Source organism: Corapipo altera, unplaced genomic scaffold (genome assembly GCF_003945725.1).
Source record: "Corapipo altera isolate COAL_440 unplaced genomic scaffold, ASM394572v1 1, whole genome shotgun sequence".
Lineage (NCBI taxonomy): Eukaryota > Metazoa > Chordata > Aves > Passeriformes > Pipridae > Corapipo > Corapipo altera.
Window position 1 is genome coordinate 6,227,924 of NW_020884873.1, and position 17,878 is coordinate 6,245,801.

The 17,878-nt window shown below is 35.9% G+C and overlaps 1 protein-coding gene across 11 annotated transcripts in view; it reads right to left on the minus strand.

Annotated features, from left to right (window-relative positions):
- Positions 1 to 17,878, minus strand: part of ERC1 (ELKS/RAB6-interacting/CAST family member 1) — a 277,563-nt gene that overhangs the window by 122,569 nt on the left and 137,116 nt on the right. For all 11 annotated transcript variants that reach the window (XM_027657027.1, XM_027657055.1, XM_027657045.1 and 8 more), the window contains one exon: positions 10,523 to 10,658. In XM_027657027.1, the coding sequence (XP_027512828.1) occupies positions 10,523 to 10,658 (136 nt within the window). The remainder of the gene's footprint in view (positions 1 to 10,522; positions 10,659 to 17,878) is intronic.

A 17,878-nucleotide genomic window follows, 5' to 3' on the forward strand; every position in this document is an offset into this window, starting at 1 on the left:
TGCTATTGCTAACCACTGTTCATTTTACTTAGGGCAACAAAATTCCCAACACTATTATTTTCACTCCATGCAGATGTTCTCCTATCTCCCCAACTTCAATCTACACCTCATTAAAACAATTTCACATCAGAATTTAATTATCAGTGTTTCTCACACCATCTAGGAACACCCCAACCCACCCACAATCCCTCTTGAAGCCACATATATCAAGGAAAAGATCTGTCGTGGTACAACATGGGTTCAGCTACTAACCAGAAACACACACATTAATTTAAGGGAATGTTTGGCTTAAAATATTAAAAACTGTTCTCAATCTCTTATGGGCCATGAACTGTGTGGATCCCTTCCAACTCAGAATTCTCTGTGAAATTCTGTGAAATATATTTACTAATAAATGCATAGATCAGTTGTACCACAGTATCTAGAGTCTAAGGATACATCTGAAGACAGCAAAGAAACATACTTATGATTTGAATACAATAACAGAAACTTAGAAAACGTTCATGAAGAAAGGATCAAGAAGAATGGAATACTTAGATGTGCAGCAGCAGTGAATTCACCTGCATGTATGGAACATGAAACCTATTAGATACAACTGATAAGAATAAAATACTGAAATGTAAAAATTGGACATTTAAATAGTAACATAATCAGAAAATGAGTTTAAAAATACTGAAATAAGGTGTTTGAAAATAAAAGCTTCTAATTTGTGTATCTGCAGTGTTACTCTGAGAGTAGCTTTAAACAGGTAACTTAGAATCATAACATTCATTAAAATTACCATTTAAATTAACTGGTGTAAAACCCCAAAGAATCAGAAAGTGAAAACTCTTCACATTCTGAAAGATTCTCACTTCTCTGTATGAAATTCCAGTTGTTTCTACAAAAGCCTGAACTAGTTCAGAGAAAAGAAAAATAGTTATTGTTTTTCTTTAGTCTTAAATATTCCACAATGATCCTCTATTGTTCTCAGCCTGTAAAGCTGGAAAAAGTACTCCCTGGTTCTTGTCTTCACTCATTTTTTTCAGTGTTCAAGTGTTTAAATTTATCTAGTATCTGTTTGAACTGAAGCTTGTCCTTAGGTTTACTATTTTCTTCCTTTTCTTTGCCTTTTCTACGTTTGCCACATTCTTTTCTGTGGTGGGTGACCTGAATCACTGCACATTATTCCCAAGGGGAATGCACTGCTCATGTATAGAGTGGCACAGCAGCATTTTCTGTTTTGTCATTTGATACTTCTCAAATTTTTTTTTTTTAGTAGTTCTGCTAACCAATAATAGTTTCATGAAAACATTTTTTCTAATTTCAAGATTGCTGTCCTATGGTAATAGAGCTAGATCGGAACCCATCGTGGTGTACATGTATTTAAGACTGTTTCTCCTGACATATATAAATATGTATTCATGCTGAATTTCATCTGCTCTTTTATCCACGGGTTCGATTTATGAGATACTTGTGGAGCTCTCTATGTTCTCTTTCATTTAAATATCCTGAATAAATCAGTAAATATAATCAGGAAACGTATGGATATTTAGTGTCCTTTACAGAAAATATTACGTTTGCCATTTTTTAGCTAGATATATCACCTCAGCACAAAACAGTAACTGTTTCATCGCACTGGGACATAAAAACATATGCACTTTTAATGCAAAAAACATTTAAAGTTTAAGAATATTCAGTGGTTCTTTGAAAGGACGATGTAAAGAATACATGGGGGAGGACTGGCAGAGAGAAGCAAGCTCTGCTCTAGAAGGGCATGGATACCTGCTTTTGGGACAGGTATCTGTCCCAAAGCTAAAGAACCTTTAGCTTTTATTTCCCTACTTTTCATGCCCTGCTTTGGAAAACCATCTGACCCCAAAGATATCAAAATTCAGGTAGAATTCAAACACAAGCAACAAAAAGAACACAATGTCTTAAAGTGAATTTGTTGACGAATTTTAACTGACTAAAGACATCTTCTAGAATGTTAAGATCATCCTCTTCTAATCCTCAGTAAAAGACTAGGTGATACCAACATAGTTTTTCCTACAACCTGTGTTGAGATCTGAGTGCACATTAAACAAAATTCATCTGAAAGGTGCTGACTTCTAGTACTTTATAACATCTGTCAGTTCTGAACACGTGATTTGCAGACTAAGCCTCAGTCCCAGCTGATATTTGCACATCACAATAAGAGTAGTTGTTCTGATATATCATAAGAATGTGTAAATTTTTTGGCAGAGGAAAATTTAATAGGAAAAGTGCTAATTAAAGACAGAATGGGCTTATTTCTATAAAGAAAAAAGGAGTAGTTCAAGAGTGACAGCAATTTGGACAGCTTAGTAAGCAAGATTAAAGAATAATACTGAATTAGAATGAAATTAATTAGGTTTATTACTATTTGAAATTAATCAGAGAAATTTTTTTATGCCTAAGTATTTGTTGAGACAGGTATGGAACTAAAAATAAAAATCCATGTGTATTATTTTTTAAAAACAAAGTCTGAATTCTGTGTGTCTTTAGGTCCCCATCATCACCCCACCTCCCTTTCCTTTTCTATTGTGCAAAAGAAGAATAAAGCAAAACAGAATTTTATTAAACAATGAGACTATTAAATGAGCCATGGCAATTGGGCATTTTCATTCTTGGGGAGAGATGAGTTAGAAACCACTTTCAACACAGCAAGTAAAAAAAAAAAAAAGCTTGTGAAAGAGAGAGAAAAAAATCCAGAAGAAGGAAAAAAATGCAAATTTATTGCCATTTCTCAGGCTCATGAAATAAGACACCAAAATGAAAAGAGAGCTGTTCTTCCCCTTGAATGTGCTCCTATTGTTTTGCTTAAATCTGGCCCTCAATGTTTTCTACTCTCAGGAGAGACCTCCTCACAGGAACCACACCACGTTGTCAACAGTTCCATTAATCTCTCTGACAGTTTTTAGGAAAGCAGTTTGAACTCGGATACTAATCTTGGAAAAAAAAAAAACAACCCTATGCAAAACACATCTAGTGGTTAAGGTTGTTGGCACTCGTTCAGCTGTCCAGTCCTCACTGTACTTAGTTTCTGGCATATCATAAAGGGTACCAACCCTGCTCTTTGCCAAACAGGCAAGAGTACAAATAGCAGGTTTCATCTTCCACTGACACATAATGTTTCTGCAGAAAAGACTGGGTGAAAGTGTGTCTGGGGAATAATGTTCCTGACGGATCACAGAAAAATGTTAGGATGCAGGGAGTCCTCTTTCCTCTATTAAAAACTCTCAGGCCATATAATGGCTTTCTCTCACTACAAATCTCAATTTGCAGTTAAAGGAAATACTGGGATAATTGGGAGACTGCCTAACACTGGTTGTAAATAGTGACTTTCACAAAATTTTTCCAGTTGTCTGCTCAAAACTGTAGAGCATTTTTACATTATATAAGAAGATAAAGTCAAATGGTTCATCTTTAAAAAAGATGTGAAGGCAGATATCTAAGCTGAACATAATAAACGTACGGTAAACTAAACCGTAATGTGAAAACAGACAGAGCAGGTGGCTGAGTGTCTATCCAGGGACATCCTTATCCCTTTCAAACATCAGATCTCTTCAAGCTTATTTTCTGTAAATGTTATGGTAACAAGTAGTCTGCAAGGAGCCTTCTCGCCTGGTCAGACACAAGAGAAGGTAATTCCTTAACAATGTATTTAATGTCATAAACATCAATTACGTGGAATGACAGATTCTGTCTCTATAAGAGCTGCCGTATCAAATTAAGAACAAGGTCATGTATTTATTCTAATATTCTGTTTTAGATAGAGGAAAAACCTGCATCTTCCTTCTTTAATAACACAACTGAACAATTCGTATAGCAACAAAGAAATCTGTTTCTGAGACAAATAAATTCTCGTGTTCAAAAGTACATTATTTTTGTTGCTGCTTCAACATGCGACATTGTACACATTAGCAAAAATTAGGTTAGTTAGACTTTGTAAACATTCATCAGAAAAAATGCCTTTAATAAAACTGGAGACAGGACTGTCCCCACAGTTTGCTCGTGGCTCTCTGCTTACATTGTAAGAATGTTAATACACCAAAATCTTACAAATCCAAGAAAATTAAGAAATAGGAGAGGTAAATTTACATTTTTTTAAATAGTCACCCATACGACTATATATTTTATGTGCAGCTATTTGGAGAAATAGGTATCAGATTTCTGTAAGGAAAACTTGGAAAACTGGTATTAGAAACAGACCCAAGTAAATACTCTTAAGGTCCAGTGTGTATGAAAGGTTGTCTTGATGAGCTTCCTTTAAGTAAATGGAGAATTACTGTCTTGCTAAGTCCATCAGGTACACATGTGAAAGTGTAAGAGATGAAAAGGACTAATATTCCTAGGGACAGGACCTCACCTGAGCAGATGCTGCAGGTCTTCCTGTTTGCCAAGATATTTCTCCTACCTTGTTGCTTTTACTTTGTGGCAATCTGTTAGCAAGTCTTCATGCCTTTCCTCAAAATTCAAGTTGTACTTTATGATTTCAACAAAGAAAAGAGAAGAAACCTTCATTTTTGAGCTAGAAGCTCATTTTTACATGCAGTACTGTCCTGCTGAGATGGAAATCCAACAGTGCAATTTTTACACAAAAATATAATGTCACAATAGTGCTATCTCATATTATGCACTGATTTTTGGTACTGTGCAGTATCCCTCCACTGTTGAATGAACTAGCATTTCTTTCCAGTCCTGACTCTGTGTTGTTAAATTATAAAAATTAGTAAGGCATTAACACTGTAAAAATGACTAAGCCTTTCTTCCATTCGAGAGTATAACAAATGAAGAATACCTGGGTCTTGGCTATAACTATTATATTACATCACACAGATATAACAAAGTATGAAGTGAGGCTGTCTCTTCACAATCCATGCATTATCTATGTCATAAAGTAGATGTATCCAGGAATGCTTAATTATGAATTTTTTATTCCCCAAAAAAGGCTACAATTCAAATTAATTCCTCCCAGTCTCCCCTCAAGAAACTTCCCCTCACTCTAAGTGACAAAAAGAGGTCATCGTTTTGGGAAACTCTCCCAGACATGCAGGAAAGTCAGGAAAAGCTTGCTTGACAAAGGCTTATGACATGATAAGAACAAGATCTGGTTTTTTTTGAAGCATCTGCCAGGGTTAAATATTTGCCTGTATCTACAGTAACTGCAATACACTGTGCTGAAAATCACCACCCTTCAAATATATACAGAATGAAATGTTTGTGGAACACTGCATTTTCTGTAATATATTATAGAAGCCGATGGAAATTAAAATTCCTACTGGAAATATTACATCACTAACAAATCATGATGCATATTAATGTCTCTACTGCATATGTATATCCTGTTTTCTCATGCATAGCCAGCTGCCACAGAATCTGAGAAAAAGAGCTGGAGGGTAAGTTGATCCCAAAACTACCTACTGGCTACCACTGTGTTTAGCCCCAATAAAATACGAGGAAAAATTTACATACATTTATTTTATTTAGATATTTAGGAGGTATGATTGTTCTTTAGAGCCTGTATTTGTTCATACTTGCTGGGTTTTCATTAACAAAAATCCTATATAACACTGAGAGATAGACAGTAAAAAACTGATTCACACAACCTCTGAACTCAACTGCATTTAGCTTATCAAGAACACGTAACAATATTAAGTTTTGTCCTATATTATGACTGACAAAAAGTCCTTAACCTTTCAAAATAGGCTAAAAATTTCTTTAAAAAAAAAAAAAGAATTTCACAGTGAATTCATAACCTTTGAGTGATTGATGTCATGAGTTCTGTCCTGGAGGACAGCATCAGGATGACCTAGAATGGAATATAGCATTAAGTGAAGTTATAGCCACTTGTGTAGGTGCTAATGGCACCTAGTCAGCCCAAGGAATACTAACACCTACAAGGCTGTGCAGCACAGAGAATTATTCAGGGACAGGGAGGCCAAAACTTCTCCATGATGTAATTAATGTCTAAAAAATACTGGGAGAGGAAGAGAGAGAAAAAGAACATTTCGATCTCAGTAATTCCCAAAGGTGGATCTGAGCTCAAGGAGAAAATACATCTTTAATACGTCAGACTGTTCCCTGGAATAAATCCTGCAGAAGCATATTGGTATTAAAGAACAGACTTCTACCAGGCTGAAATGGAGTAGCTGATGGTTTCCTGGGCCATAACATGTTGAGCTGTACACTCCACTCATCTGGCAGGCAATGCTGTAATCTGATATGGCAGTGGTTTATATGGAAGAGAAATTAGCCAGGAACTCAGCACCTGAAACTCACTTATCCCAGGAAAACACCATTTAACTAGTATAACCAGTTTGCTTCAAAGCTGATGATGTCTAGAAAGTCATTGAGAAAATCTTGAACTTTAGGTTTGGAAAGCTTTACTTTAAATCTAACCGTTTCTTCAGAAGTTTTGTACTCACCGTCCAAAAGCAAGTTCACAGATTAATTAGGAAAGCACAATCTTGCTTTACTAATAGCCAAAAGACACCAAAATGTAATTTTCATTATGGTATAGTATTACTGTCAACAGATGAGATGAGATGAAAAAACTTCAGCCACCCCACCCTCAAGATTCAGTCACACCATGTCAAGAGGAAATTCTTCTGTAATGTGAGACCAGATGTACTGGGCTCCACTTGGGTTTTCAGGTTTTTGAATGTTGACATGGACTGTGTGTACATGCTCATAACAAAGAGTTAACCAGAACAGACTGTTTCAGCTGGGAGTGACCTAAAACGATCACCCAGATCAGACTGGCCAACTCAGGGCTGACCAGAACTTAAAGTGTGTTGTCAAGGGCATTGCCCAAATGCCTCCTAAACACTTGGCAGGCTTGGGGCATTGAGGCTGATATTTGATGAATTCAGAATGCTCATTTGATGAGAAGGTATTTGGCTATCTATCCATTTCATTGAGCTTTGCCTGGATCCCAGAAAAAGCGTTATTGAACACAAAGTTGCATATTTTTTTAGACTGAAAATTCAGTTCTTTCTATCTAGAAGGATAGTTTTCCCCAACATGATAAAAGAAATATATAATCACAAGAAACAAACAACATAAACAACATATACCTGCATCTATAATTCATGAATTAGGAATATATATTAAATTATCTAAATTTGGGTATGGAGAAAGCAAAAAAAAAAACCAGTAAGTTTACTTGCTTTTTCCAGTTGTTCATTAAAGCACTCAAATATATTTTACACCGCTTCTGGACGTATAGCTTGTCAGCAGCAATTAGAGATTGATGGATAGCTGCTGCAACACAGATCCAATAGTATACAAGCCATACCACAGATATTCTGAAAATTTATCCTTAAAACTCTGGAAGATGCTAGGGTGACAGAACAAGAAAATATGCATACCCTCTTCCAGATGTCAACTTGAAGAACCCATTCAAATATAAAGAAATTTTAGTAAATGTTACCTTTCTAGGACTAGACAGCATATCAATTCTTTTTCACAATAGCCAACCTTTAGTTATTTGAAGCAAAAATTTTCTACTCCAGCCCAACAGTTTGGGGTTTTTTTATCCTGCTTGTAGACCAGACACTCGTTAACCTCTCAGATCTCTGGAGAGTTGTGGTTTAAGGGAACCCAGGAGGAAAAGACAAATTTGGAAAGCCATTTATCCATCTCACTAGAATTGAGACATTATGGTTTTCATTCTTCCCCCACTCCCCAAAATACCAAATTTCCATCATCAGAGCTCTCTGAATAAACGAACATTTTGTTACTGGACTCAGGAAGAAAGAAACCACATGCCTGTTAGGGACAGAGAGAGGAGGAGTGGACTGTGTGCTTTGGGAGCGTGTTTATTTGACTGGATTGCAGACGGTCAACCAAAGAACATGCAGATCATATATTTTTAAGCATTTCATAATGTCTTATTATTAGTTCCAGCCAAAACCACCAAGACCAAAATTATCTGAAATTGGTGCTTGTGTGTCCTGACCCCAAAGCCAACAATGGTTGCATAAAAAAAAAAAAATTAAAAAAAAATCTATGGTCTTCTCAGGTTTATTTTTTTTTAATCGATTAGAAGGCAGTGAGTGCCCTGTAGAGTCTATAGAGAAGACAGGTCTGCATAACTAACAAATTGAAATGTGGTCCTGGGTAAATTTTACTTCCAGGAAACCAAAACGCTGCAGTCCTTGAGAGAGGGAGACTGTAAGCAGAGGGCTCTTCTAAAGGAAGGAGTTTTTATTGAACCTGTCACTTGTCATTAAACACTCCATATTTTACCTTAGCCTGATATTTTCATTAGAGCATACAGACCTTTTTCATCTGTGAATGAAAGCATTCCCTTCAGCCTTGTGCTGAATATGAGGAAAGGCTCACTAAAAATCGAGCCCACCCAAACAGGACAATTAGGTTCACAAAGGTAGGAAAGGCACTAGGGAAAATCAAGTAACTTTAATACTGTCATAACTTGTACATTTCAATGTTGACTATCACATCACACTTCAATCTTAAATGTTTTCATGCATTTAATGGTGTCTATTTTTAATCTAAAAAATACCTGCACATAATTATATAGGAAGCAACAGACACCAGTGCAGAATAAAACACAACATAAGTAAAGCAGTAAAAACTATGTACTGCAGTATAGGGATCTCAAATCAGAAAACCTGAATGTAAAAAGGTTCATGCTATTCATAGTGTTGTATCTATGATCTCTCTACTGCTTAAAACACTTTATAAGTAAAGAACTGGGTATTGCAAGGACCGCCATATATTCTTAGAGAATTCTGATATAAAGCAGTACCATTTTTGCCTCTCTGTCCATTGCTGTGTGTAGTAGTACAAACACTTTACATAACTTACTGTTTCTAACAAAGAAAGAGTGGTTTTAGTATGCAAACAGGAGCTGGGAGAAAATGTCAGGTTTTTTTCAGTGCATTACAGATGCAAAGAAGAAAGAAAAATGAAAAGGGAAAGAATAATTGTGGGGGGAAAAAGCCAGAAAAGAAAGCCATACCTTCTAAAATCTGAAAGTGCTACATAAAAACAAAGATGATGGCCTTGTGGAATAATGTCATTTGATAAATATCCACATAACTGTAAGGCAAATGTCAAGCACCAGCTATCTTTTCAAACTTAAGATACAGATTTACTCAAATGCGGATTAGAAATCTAACCAAATATTGTATTAGTTTTAGGAATTTTTAAAGACATTTCACTAATACCGGGAGGATTGTGTTATTTAAACTTAGCTGCCACATAACGACAGCCTTGTGAATTGCCATAGCATTACAGCCACAAAACCCATTAGCAGATGTAGAAATCCCACATTCCCGCCTTTTATAAAGGTCTGCAGTTATGAAATCATTTTCATACACTTGGAACTTAACTATTTCAGTTCCCAGGACCGGAACTGAGGGGCAAAACCACAAAATGGTGCATCTGAGAGTATTCCACATGGATACATGTTTCTGTGGTTCTTTCAAAGTTTTAGTTGAAAACATCCCCCCAGAATCCCACAGAACAGACTAAAGAAGCATCTGTTTCAATTAAGGAGAGGATTTGTCTTTGCTAGAGAACTCTTAGGATGTATTCTGTGTCTTCATTGTTGATGTATTAAGATACGTAGTTGGTAACAAGAAACAGGTGTAACAAAGGAAACTGGAATAACAAAGGAAAACACCTAGGGTAGGTGCTCTTTAAACATTTAAAATCTAATTTTAAAAGATCTAAAGGGTAGAGTACTGTTTCCATGTTTATTTTCACTCACCAAAAAGAAAGCTATTTTTGTAAATTAATCACAGGTAAAATGTCTACTATCTCCACACTTAGCATCATCGTGGTATCTTTGCTTTACTTCATGCAAACTGTTTGACATTTTTATGACAGCAACTGAAAATTTACCGTTTGGTAAACCATCTACAGCTAATCTCAACGTAGAGGACACAGAGAAATGTTTGACCTGCTTTCATACCAGTGAATTTCTTATGTCTAGGCACATTTGATGTAACCAGATAATTCTGTGGGGCAACAGCATGACATCATTTCAGAGATAACGCAAACTGACTAGTTTGCATATTTGCATATGCAGAATTCATGAGGTAAACAAGGATGAGTACACACAGAAAACATAGTTCTCCAGTAACCCCACAACAATTCCAGTTTACTCCAAGAATACTTACTTGATTATCTTTCATTTACCGAAGAAAAGGCAGCATTATAAGATAAAACCAGCTGGGAAAATACACAAAGTAGCTAAAGAAAAAGGCTGTTAGAAAAGCAGAGAAGAAAGATATGCCACACCAATCTCAACACAGAATTGACAAAATTATTTCAGCAATGCACTTCATAACCGAGTTGACAGTTAAAACTACTTTTTCCTCTTATGAAAATGGAGTAAGACATGAAGGCAACCGAAAGAGGATTTTAAACAATCAGTAACAAATTTTTTAGGTAACAGCTATGAAAACAGATCAGGAGGTACAGCAGAGAGCCAGGTAGCTAAGCCTAGTTGATTGGTCAAGTTGCTTTCATTCGATTCCCATGTTACCTGAAGCTGTTGGGAGCTGTCATTAAGATTATCCTCTCGTCTCCTGGCCTCCTCCAGCATCTGTGCACTCTTCTTTTTCTCCACTTGTTCTTTGTGCTTCAGATTTGCTACTTTCTTATTTTGATCTTTAACTTGCCTGTAAAAAAGAGAAGAGCACTCAGACCGTGTTCTGGACCACACTTCCCGTGGCTCCAGCGCTGGGCAGCTGGACCAGGGAAGAGTGGAACCCTCCAGTACCATCACTTCATTTGCAGAAGGTCACCAACACCAAACTCATCCTCAAGTATTACCCTCAACTGTTAATTCAGCCAAAAAAAAAGCTTCATTTTGCTCATTACTATTAACCTAAACTAGGAAATTTCTGAAACAAACCCCTTAATTATTATTTGGTATAAACTATTAATCAAAAGATGCACCTGTTCCCTTGTGACTATGTGGCAGAAAACTTTTTTCTCTGTTCATACACACATATACATATAGAAACACAAATATCTAGTAATCTATTTTGTTTTGGGTACCACTATATCTAATGTGAGGAAAACAGGAGGATCAAAAGGAAAAACTACTGAAATATGACTTAAATATAGAGGACTACCTACATGAACCAGGCAATCTGTTTCCAGAAGTAAAATAATTTCTTCCTCAAGTTCTACTTGTTTTCTGGATATTTGAGGCATTTCATATCTTTTCTTTTTACAGAAACAAGACACAGCAAGTAAGAACAAAGTATTTCAGAAAGCATGCATAATTTCCTTTTCACTTGCATCTATGAACTATTTTTGATGACCCTGGCAACTACCATTGCCTGCAGACAGGGTTTGGCCTTCCAGGGCATTAAGACACATGGAGTATTGAATCTAATTACAGACCCTTTAATCTCAGCCTCCTGACCACAGAGAACTTAAGTCTAAACTTTTAGTCCAATCAAAACAAAACAGGCAAGCTTTGCTTCCTCAGCCCTTTTCTCCATAATTATATCTGGAGTTTGGATTTTGGAATAAAAGACAGATTCTTTGGTTGCAAGATTTCCCCAAAACATCATACAAGTAGTAGAGACATCTCTTTAATTTACTGTTTAGAAAACAGAATGATACACCAGCTTCATATCTGGTATGTTACCCACACAGAGAGGGAAGAATGTTTCTTCTGTATTTCAGAAATACTTTTAGAACAGATCACAAACAACCCTACTTTAATATCTTCTTCAGAACTCATAACAAAAGTATGAACAAAAACATATCTCTTTGCATTATATATGTTCAAATTATGTGGCATATGGTTAGTCAGTGCTTCGAGTTCTTCCAAAAATACGTATGTTCAACACTGGGCTCTGCTTTTTCCAATGTAAGCCAACTGAGGCTGAGAAAATTGCAAAGGCAGCAAGTTTTCCTTGGTGCTAAACAAATTTCTATTAAGATGAAAAAGTGCTGATGGCCTCTGGAGACCAATAAAAACAGAAAGTCCTTTTCTGATGATGTTAAAAAATTATTAGCATACTTAACTACCCTGCCCAACAGTTACAGCTGATTTGAGCCAGGATGTTCTTTAAACACAACCAGTATAATTGTTAAGTTGTTCTAACCCAGTGCTGCACACTGGCAACGCGTTGCCCAGTTTGAAAGCAGACTTGTTCAGTGATTAAACAACTTATTGGAAATATTATGTTGGCACCAACTCAGCTTGTACAATACACAGTTCTATCTGTCCAATAAGATTAACATAGAAGGTACAGCTAAGTCAGCACAGAAAATAAAAATGTGTCAGCCCAATACACTCAATTCTGTATGAGAATTTTTATTCAACTTCTAAATTAAAATTAGCAGAATTAATTATTTTTGATAAACTTGCAAAGCCAGATTCATCTATTAGGAAACTGGTCTTTGATTCTCTAGTCTATTAGTTAGGTAAGAGACAACAATATTAATAAAGCCAAAACTCTCATCAAAGTATGTCTGAATTTGATAATTTCCTGAATGGTCCAAAACATTTTCAAACAAAATACATATTTCAAAGAAGGGAATAATTATAAGGATATTATATAATATATACTATTGACATCCACTTCCTCATGTCTGAATCAAAATTAATGTCTTTCTAATGTATTAGGTAGATATTTTGAGACAAACTCAAGCTTTCATAAACTTAAAAGATGGAAGCCTTGAAATGACCTAGCGCTTCCACTAGACCAGGTTGCTCAAAGCCATATTCAAGTTGGTTTTGAATCAACTATGGTGTAAGATACAACTATCACTCCATACCTTTGACGTGAAAAAGCAACAAAAGTTGGGCAATAAACCTTTCAAATTATACAGGTATCTATGGCATGAGCTGAAATTTCCCCAACTGTTTAATTATACAAAACTGAGGGCGTGACGTGAAACCCCACATCTATAAACTTAAAAGGCTTGGAGTCAACTGCTGCATGAAAGCACATCTTATCCCATCTCAATGCCCATGGTACCAAATGATAATAATTCTCACTTTTATGACACTTCATGCAGATAATTGTGTAAAAGGTTCAGCATCTGCAAGTCCACAGCCCTTGAACACTTGCACCAAGAAAGTTCTGTGAAACCCTGAAGACTTCACAATGTGATTCTGCAAAGAATGCTTTTTCTTCTCTGCCAGATAACCTTCAGTCTTCAAAGCCAGATTCAAAGAATCCTCTTTTTATATATGTGAATCATATTTAAAAATATTTAAATACACAAACACATATATTTAATATCACAAGAACTCAAAAGCTTGCTTAATAGGAATCACCCAACTCACTGCTCAGTAAGACAGTTCTGTTGCTGTTTTAAATACTGCAATACGGGTGTCTGTCAGAGAACAATTTCATCTTCACACCACCACTGAACAATGTGCAGAATTGGACCACATACTGAACTGGAACAATAAGATAAAACACAGCAAGTATGTGTCTCAAGTGAGCACACTGCAACTGGTACATTTCATGAGGACAGATTCAAGAGGAAAATTTTTCATAATATATGTGCACAAGGAAGCTAATTAGGACTGAAGAAAGAAACAAAGCGCTGGAATTTCCATAGTTTAGGAGACTCATTTTGTAAACTTAATGTTCTTTTAGCTCTTTTGAATGCAATTGCACATATATATAGCCCATAGCCCTATCAAAGGGACAGTAGAGTTTTAAGAAATCCTTAATAAAAAAATTTTTATTAAAACAGAAAAAACCCCCACAAGATTAAAGATAGCAAAAAGAGAATGAATTATTTACAATTATGGCAACAGCTTAGAGATTTATGAATCTAGAAAGCATTAGTATTTACATGTACAGCAACTGAACAAACACCAGTTTGCAATGTGCATGCAGAATTCTCATCAAAGAGCAAATGAATTTCTTAAAGATACAGAGTATTAAGCATTACCATAAGTACTTATTTACATTGGAATATCTTTTTAAACTGGGACAACAAAGAGAATGATGGTGATTCTAACAAAAGTTGCTGAGGCAGTTCATGTTCAATGAGATAAAGATTTAAAGAGGGATGCCACTGGAACCAGCAGAAACAACAACAAAACTACAAAAGCATCTCAGAAGATGTTTATTCTCAGAGCCATTTCAAATCAAATAACAGAAACTGTTCTAGTCATACATGAAAGAAGAAAAATCTAATGAGAATGTTTATTATGTTGAATTACTGTGAAGAATCCCCCCCATTTTGGAAATAAAAATTTCTTTTGCATTTTTAATAGCAATTTCCAGATAATCACTTTTTTTGATGTACAGCTCCCAAAAAATTTTGCACTCAAAAGTGGAAACCCTTCTCTGTTACTTTGAATTTTTCTCCATTTTACAATGTGTCATGTCAAGCACTGTTACAACGAGATATATTAGATTAAAGAAATTAAAATCAAATTCATGCTTCTGATTTAAAAATATAAATCCCAAAGTCTTTCAACTAAAGACAGGTAAAGATTTTCAGAATTAATAATTTCACATCCTTTGATTTTGGGTGTTGAATTTAAGCCATATGCCTGCTGAAAAAGCCCCTAAGATTTCTCAGTCTGGACACTGAAAATAGCTGTTAATTTCTATGACTTTACTTTTTCTTTAATGGAATAAAGCTGCATCACTTTAAAAAAGCAACATCTTCCCACTTCTCTTTGAAATTCTTGAATTTCCAGTGATGAGGGATTAGTCAAATACCATGAGGAATAAAGTCAAATAATCACAATAAGCAATAAAAACTTTCAGATGAGAAGATTTCACACTTTATAATAATTTAAAAACAGGAAGACGAATATAAATAATAGAAGACCAGTGGACCACCAAGCATTCCTGAAAAGTGGAAATACTACCTGTCAGTCCTTGGGAAGTTTTCCTCCCTAATAATACCAACTGGTATATAGGTCCTATTATGTATTAAGACTTTTATGAAATTTTTTTTCCTGCATTAATGTCAATATTTTTTGCATTTTAACACTAACCTCATTATCATTTACTGTAATGTACATCAGCATATATAGCTGCTAATTCTGTAATGAAAGCTATTATCCTCACCTGGTTATCTTTTCTGCCATAACTCTTGTAAAAGAAGAGTTGATAAAACATTAGCTGAAAATATGCACAAGCTAATTTGAATTTTAATATTCCATTTTAATGTATTTTTCCTTCACATTTATGTGCCAACACACAACAGTGTTTTTACAATAATACAACTCAAGTAAACGTTTACAATGTTTTTGAACCACCACAGAAGCTTCCCTTCAATATAAAATGTGTACACACATACTACCTTTCACACAATGAACAGACACACCAGGAAAAAACATGCAGACTTTGTGCACTGTTATAGAAGCAGCCTGTTTTACTAATCTGACTGAGGCACTCAGAAAATATTTCTATGTGTCAGTCAGCCATGTCAGAAAGATTGCTTAGCTCCAACCTTCATTGCTGTAGCATTACCACCACCCACAGGACAGTCCACTGTTGCTGCAGCTACTAATCCTGATGGACAGATGAACTTCAGTCTCTTTAAAGCACACTTTGCTCCTCAACACAAGTTACAACTGACAACAATAGTCAGCATTACTGGAAAAACCTGCACAGGAAACTGTATGCAATGAACTAATACATTATTTAGCTTAAAATTGCCAGTGTGTCTTGTGTGATGAAATTAGATTCTACAATTTATAGTATAGGATCATAAATATTTCAAGTCGGGAGGGACCTGTAAGGATCACCAAGTCCACCTCCCTACTTGTTGCAGCACTACCTAAAACTAAACTATATGGACTAAGAGCATCATCCAGACACTCCTTGAAATCTGTGAGGCTTGGTGCTGTGACCACTTCCCTGAGCAGCCTGTTCCAGTGCCCAACCACCTCACAGTGAAGACCCTGTCCCTAACATCCAACCTGAACTTCCTCTGATGTGGCTTCATTCCACTTCCTTATGTCCTATTTCTGGTCACCACAAACAGGAGATCAGCACCTCCACTGCCCTCCTTGAGGAAGGTGATATCATTGCATAAGATCTCAAAGCACTTTCTAGTCCTAAGAGACACAGAAGCAAAGACCACAAAACAGCAATTCAGGTCAGAGTGCAAAACATGCTACAATGGGAAAAAATCACAGAAGGAGATGCTGGAAGGCAGGAAACAACCAGCTAAGTTGTCCAGACCTTTATTAGCAGTCTTGTTATTAATGATTAGATGGGTGAGAAAACCAGGAAATTTTTACTGGAAAAAAATTAACGAATCAACACAATGGGATGCCTGTGATCTGAGCTGCACTGATGTAACCTCACAGGACAGTGTCCAACTGAATACATTTACCCTACAATTTCCTTTATCATTTCTTTGTTTTTAAGGTCTGCCCACACAAAATATTTTAGCTGGCTATATTGTTAAACATAACTTATGAATTTAAAAGATAATGAATGCAGTGACACAGCTGAGTTGTTTAGGTTTTTTTTTTGTTGTTGTTTTTGGTTTCTTTGTAGTTTTGATACACAAAAAATATTTACATTCTGGGACATGTAACAGAAGGAAACCAAAGAGAAACTCTTCCCAAAAATGCTACTTTGTTTTGAAAATCAGAAGGAAATCTGTTCTGAAAGGTCTTGCTTTGGCTTTCAGTTCCTCAAAACTCACCTGCCTTACCAGTGGTTAGTCACCAAAACAAGAATAAAGGCAGTGTTTGGAAAGCCTAATTGCTTACCATCAAGAAAAAGAAAGTAATGAAAGGAAGGTAAATAAGTGATCAAGGAAACAGCACTGACCACATATCACAGTCCCATCACCACAACTGGGTGCCTGACTGACAGTCAAAGGAAAGTTGCCAAAGGTTGAACTAAGTTCCTTATCTTATGTATTGAAAAATTAGGATCAGGGGAATGACACACTGCTGAAGATCTACATGGAATTCTGTATGGGTGGGCTTATTTTTTTTTTACAACAGTAAGCACTATCTGGGTCTTTTTCTTTGCTTTATTGGGCTGTATCTAGCAATCCCAGCTTCCTAATGATCTCTAACACTGTAATAATGCCAAAAAATGGTGCATTTAATTACCAACTAAAAGAAACAATAATTTCATTACGGTTTATAAACAGCTTGGTTAAATATTATCGCCTCTGTTGCACTCTGCATCCAAGCTAAAAGACCAATCACCATAGTCACAATGGGCTGTTTTTGTTCAGCACTCAGTTACCTCTTCCGCCTGAGAACTTCTCCCAAAATCTCTCATCATTTTGTTACGCTGCTCCTTGCTGTTCTGTGCCATTTATATGACAAGGTAACATATGCCAATGAAAATATTAACAGACCTTGAAAATTTAACTGTTCTGCTGTATATGAGTCAAGTTGTCCCATGGTGGCTTTAAGAGATGGGGGGTAGACTTCATTTCCTGAGGCTAGGAAACTTTGACTTTTAAAAACAAAATATATGTTCAGGTCAGCACTGGAGGAGGCAAGGGATGAAGACTAGAAAGCTGTGGGAAACTAGTTTATCCCAAATTTCAGGAACATTAGCCTAACAGTGTCTGAATCGAGAGGTGCTGAAGTTGAAGACTAGAAGCAGATCTCAAATTTACACTGGTCACTGTCATTCTTCAGTATTAAGAACTATCTGCACGATATCAATGCACACTTCTTGATGCAGTCAGTACATTAGCCAGGACATCTCTCACTCCAGCTAAAACAACATGATTTTCTTCCAAAAAACAGCTGATGGGAATAGACGGGAAAGGGGAGCACATGTCATATGAGTCTAGAAACTCAATATAATAAAAAATGTTATCTAAACCCTCCTGTAATTTAGAAACACCTCAGAAAAGAAACCTATCACTTGACTCATTGCCAATACATAAAGTTTATCAAGTAATAAGG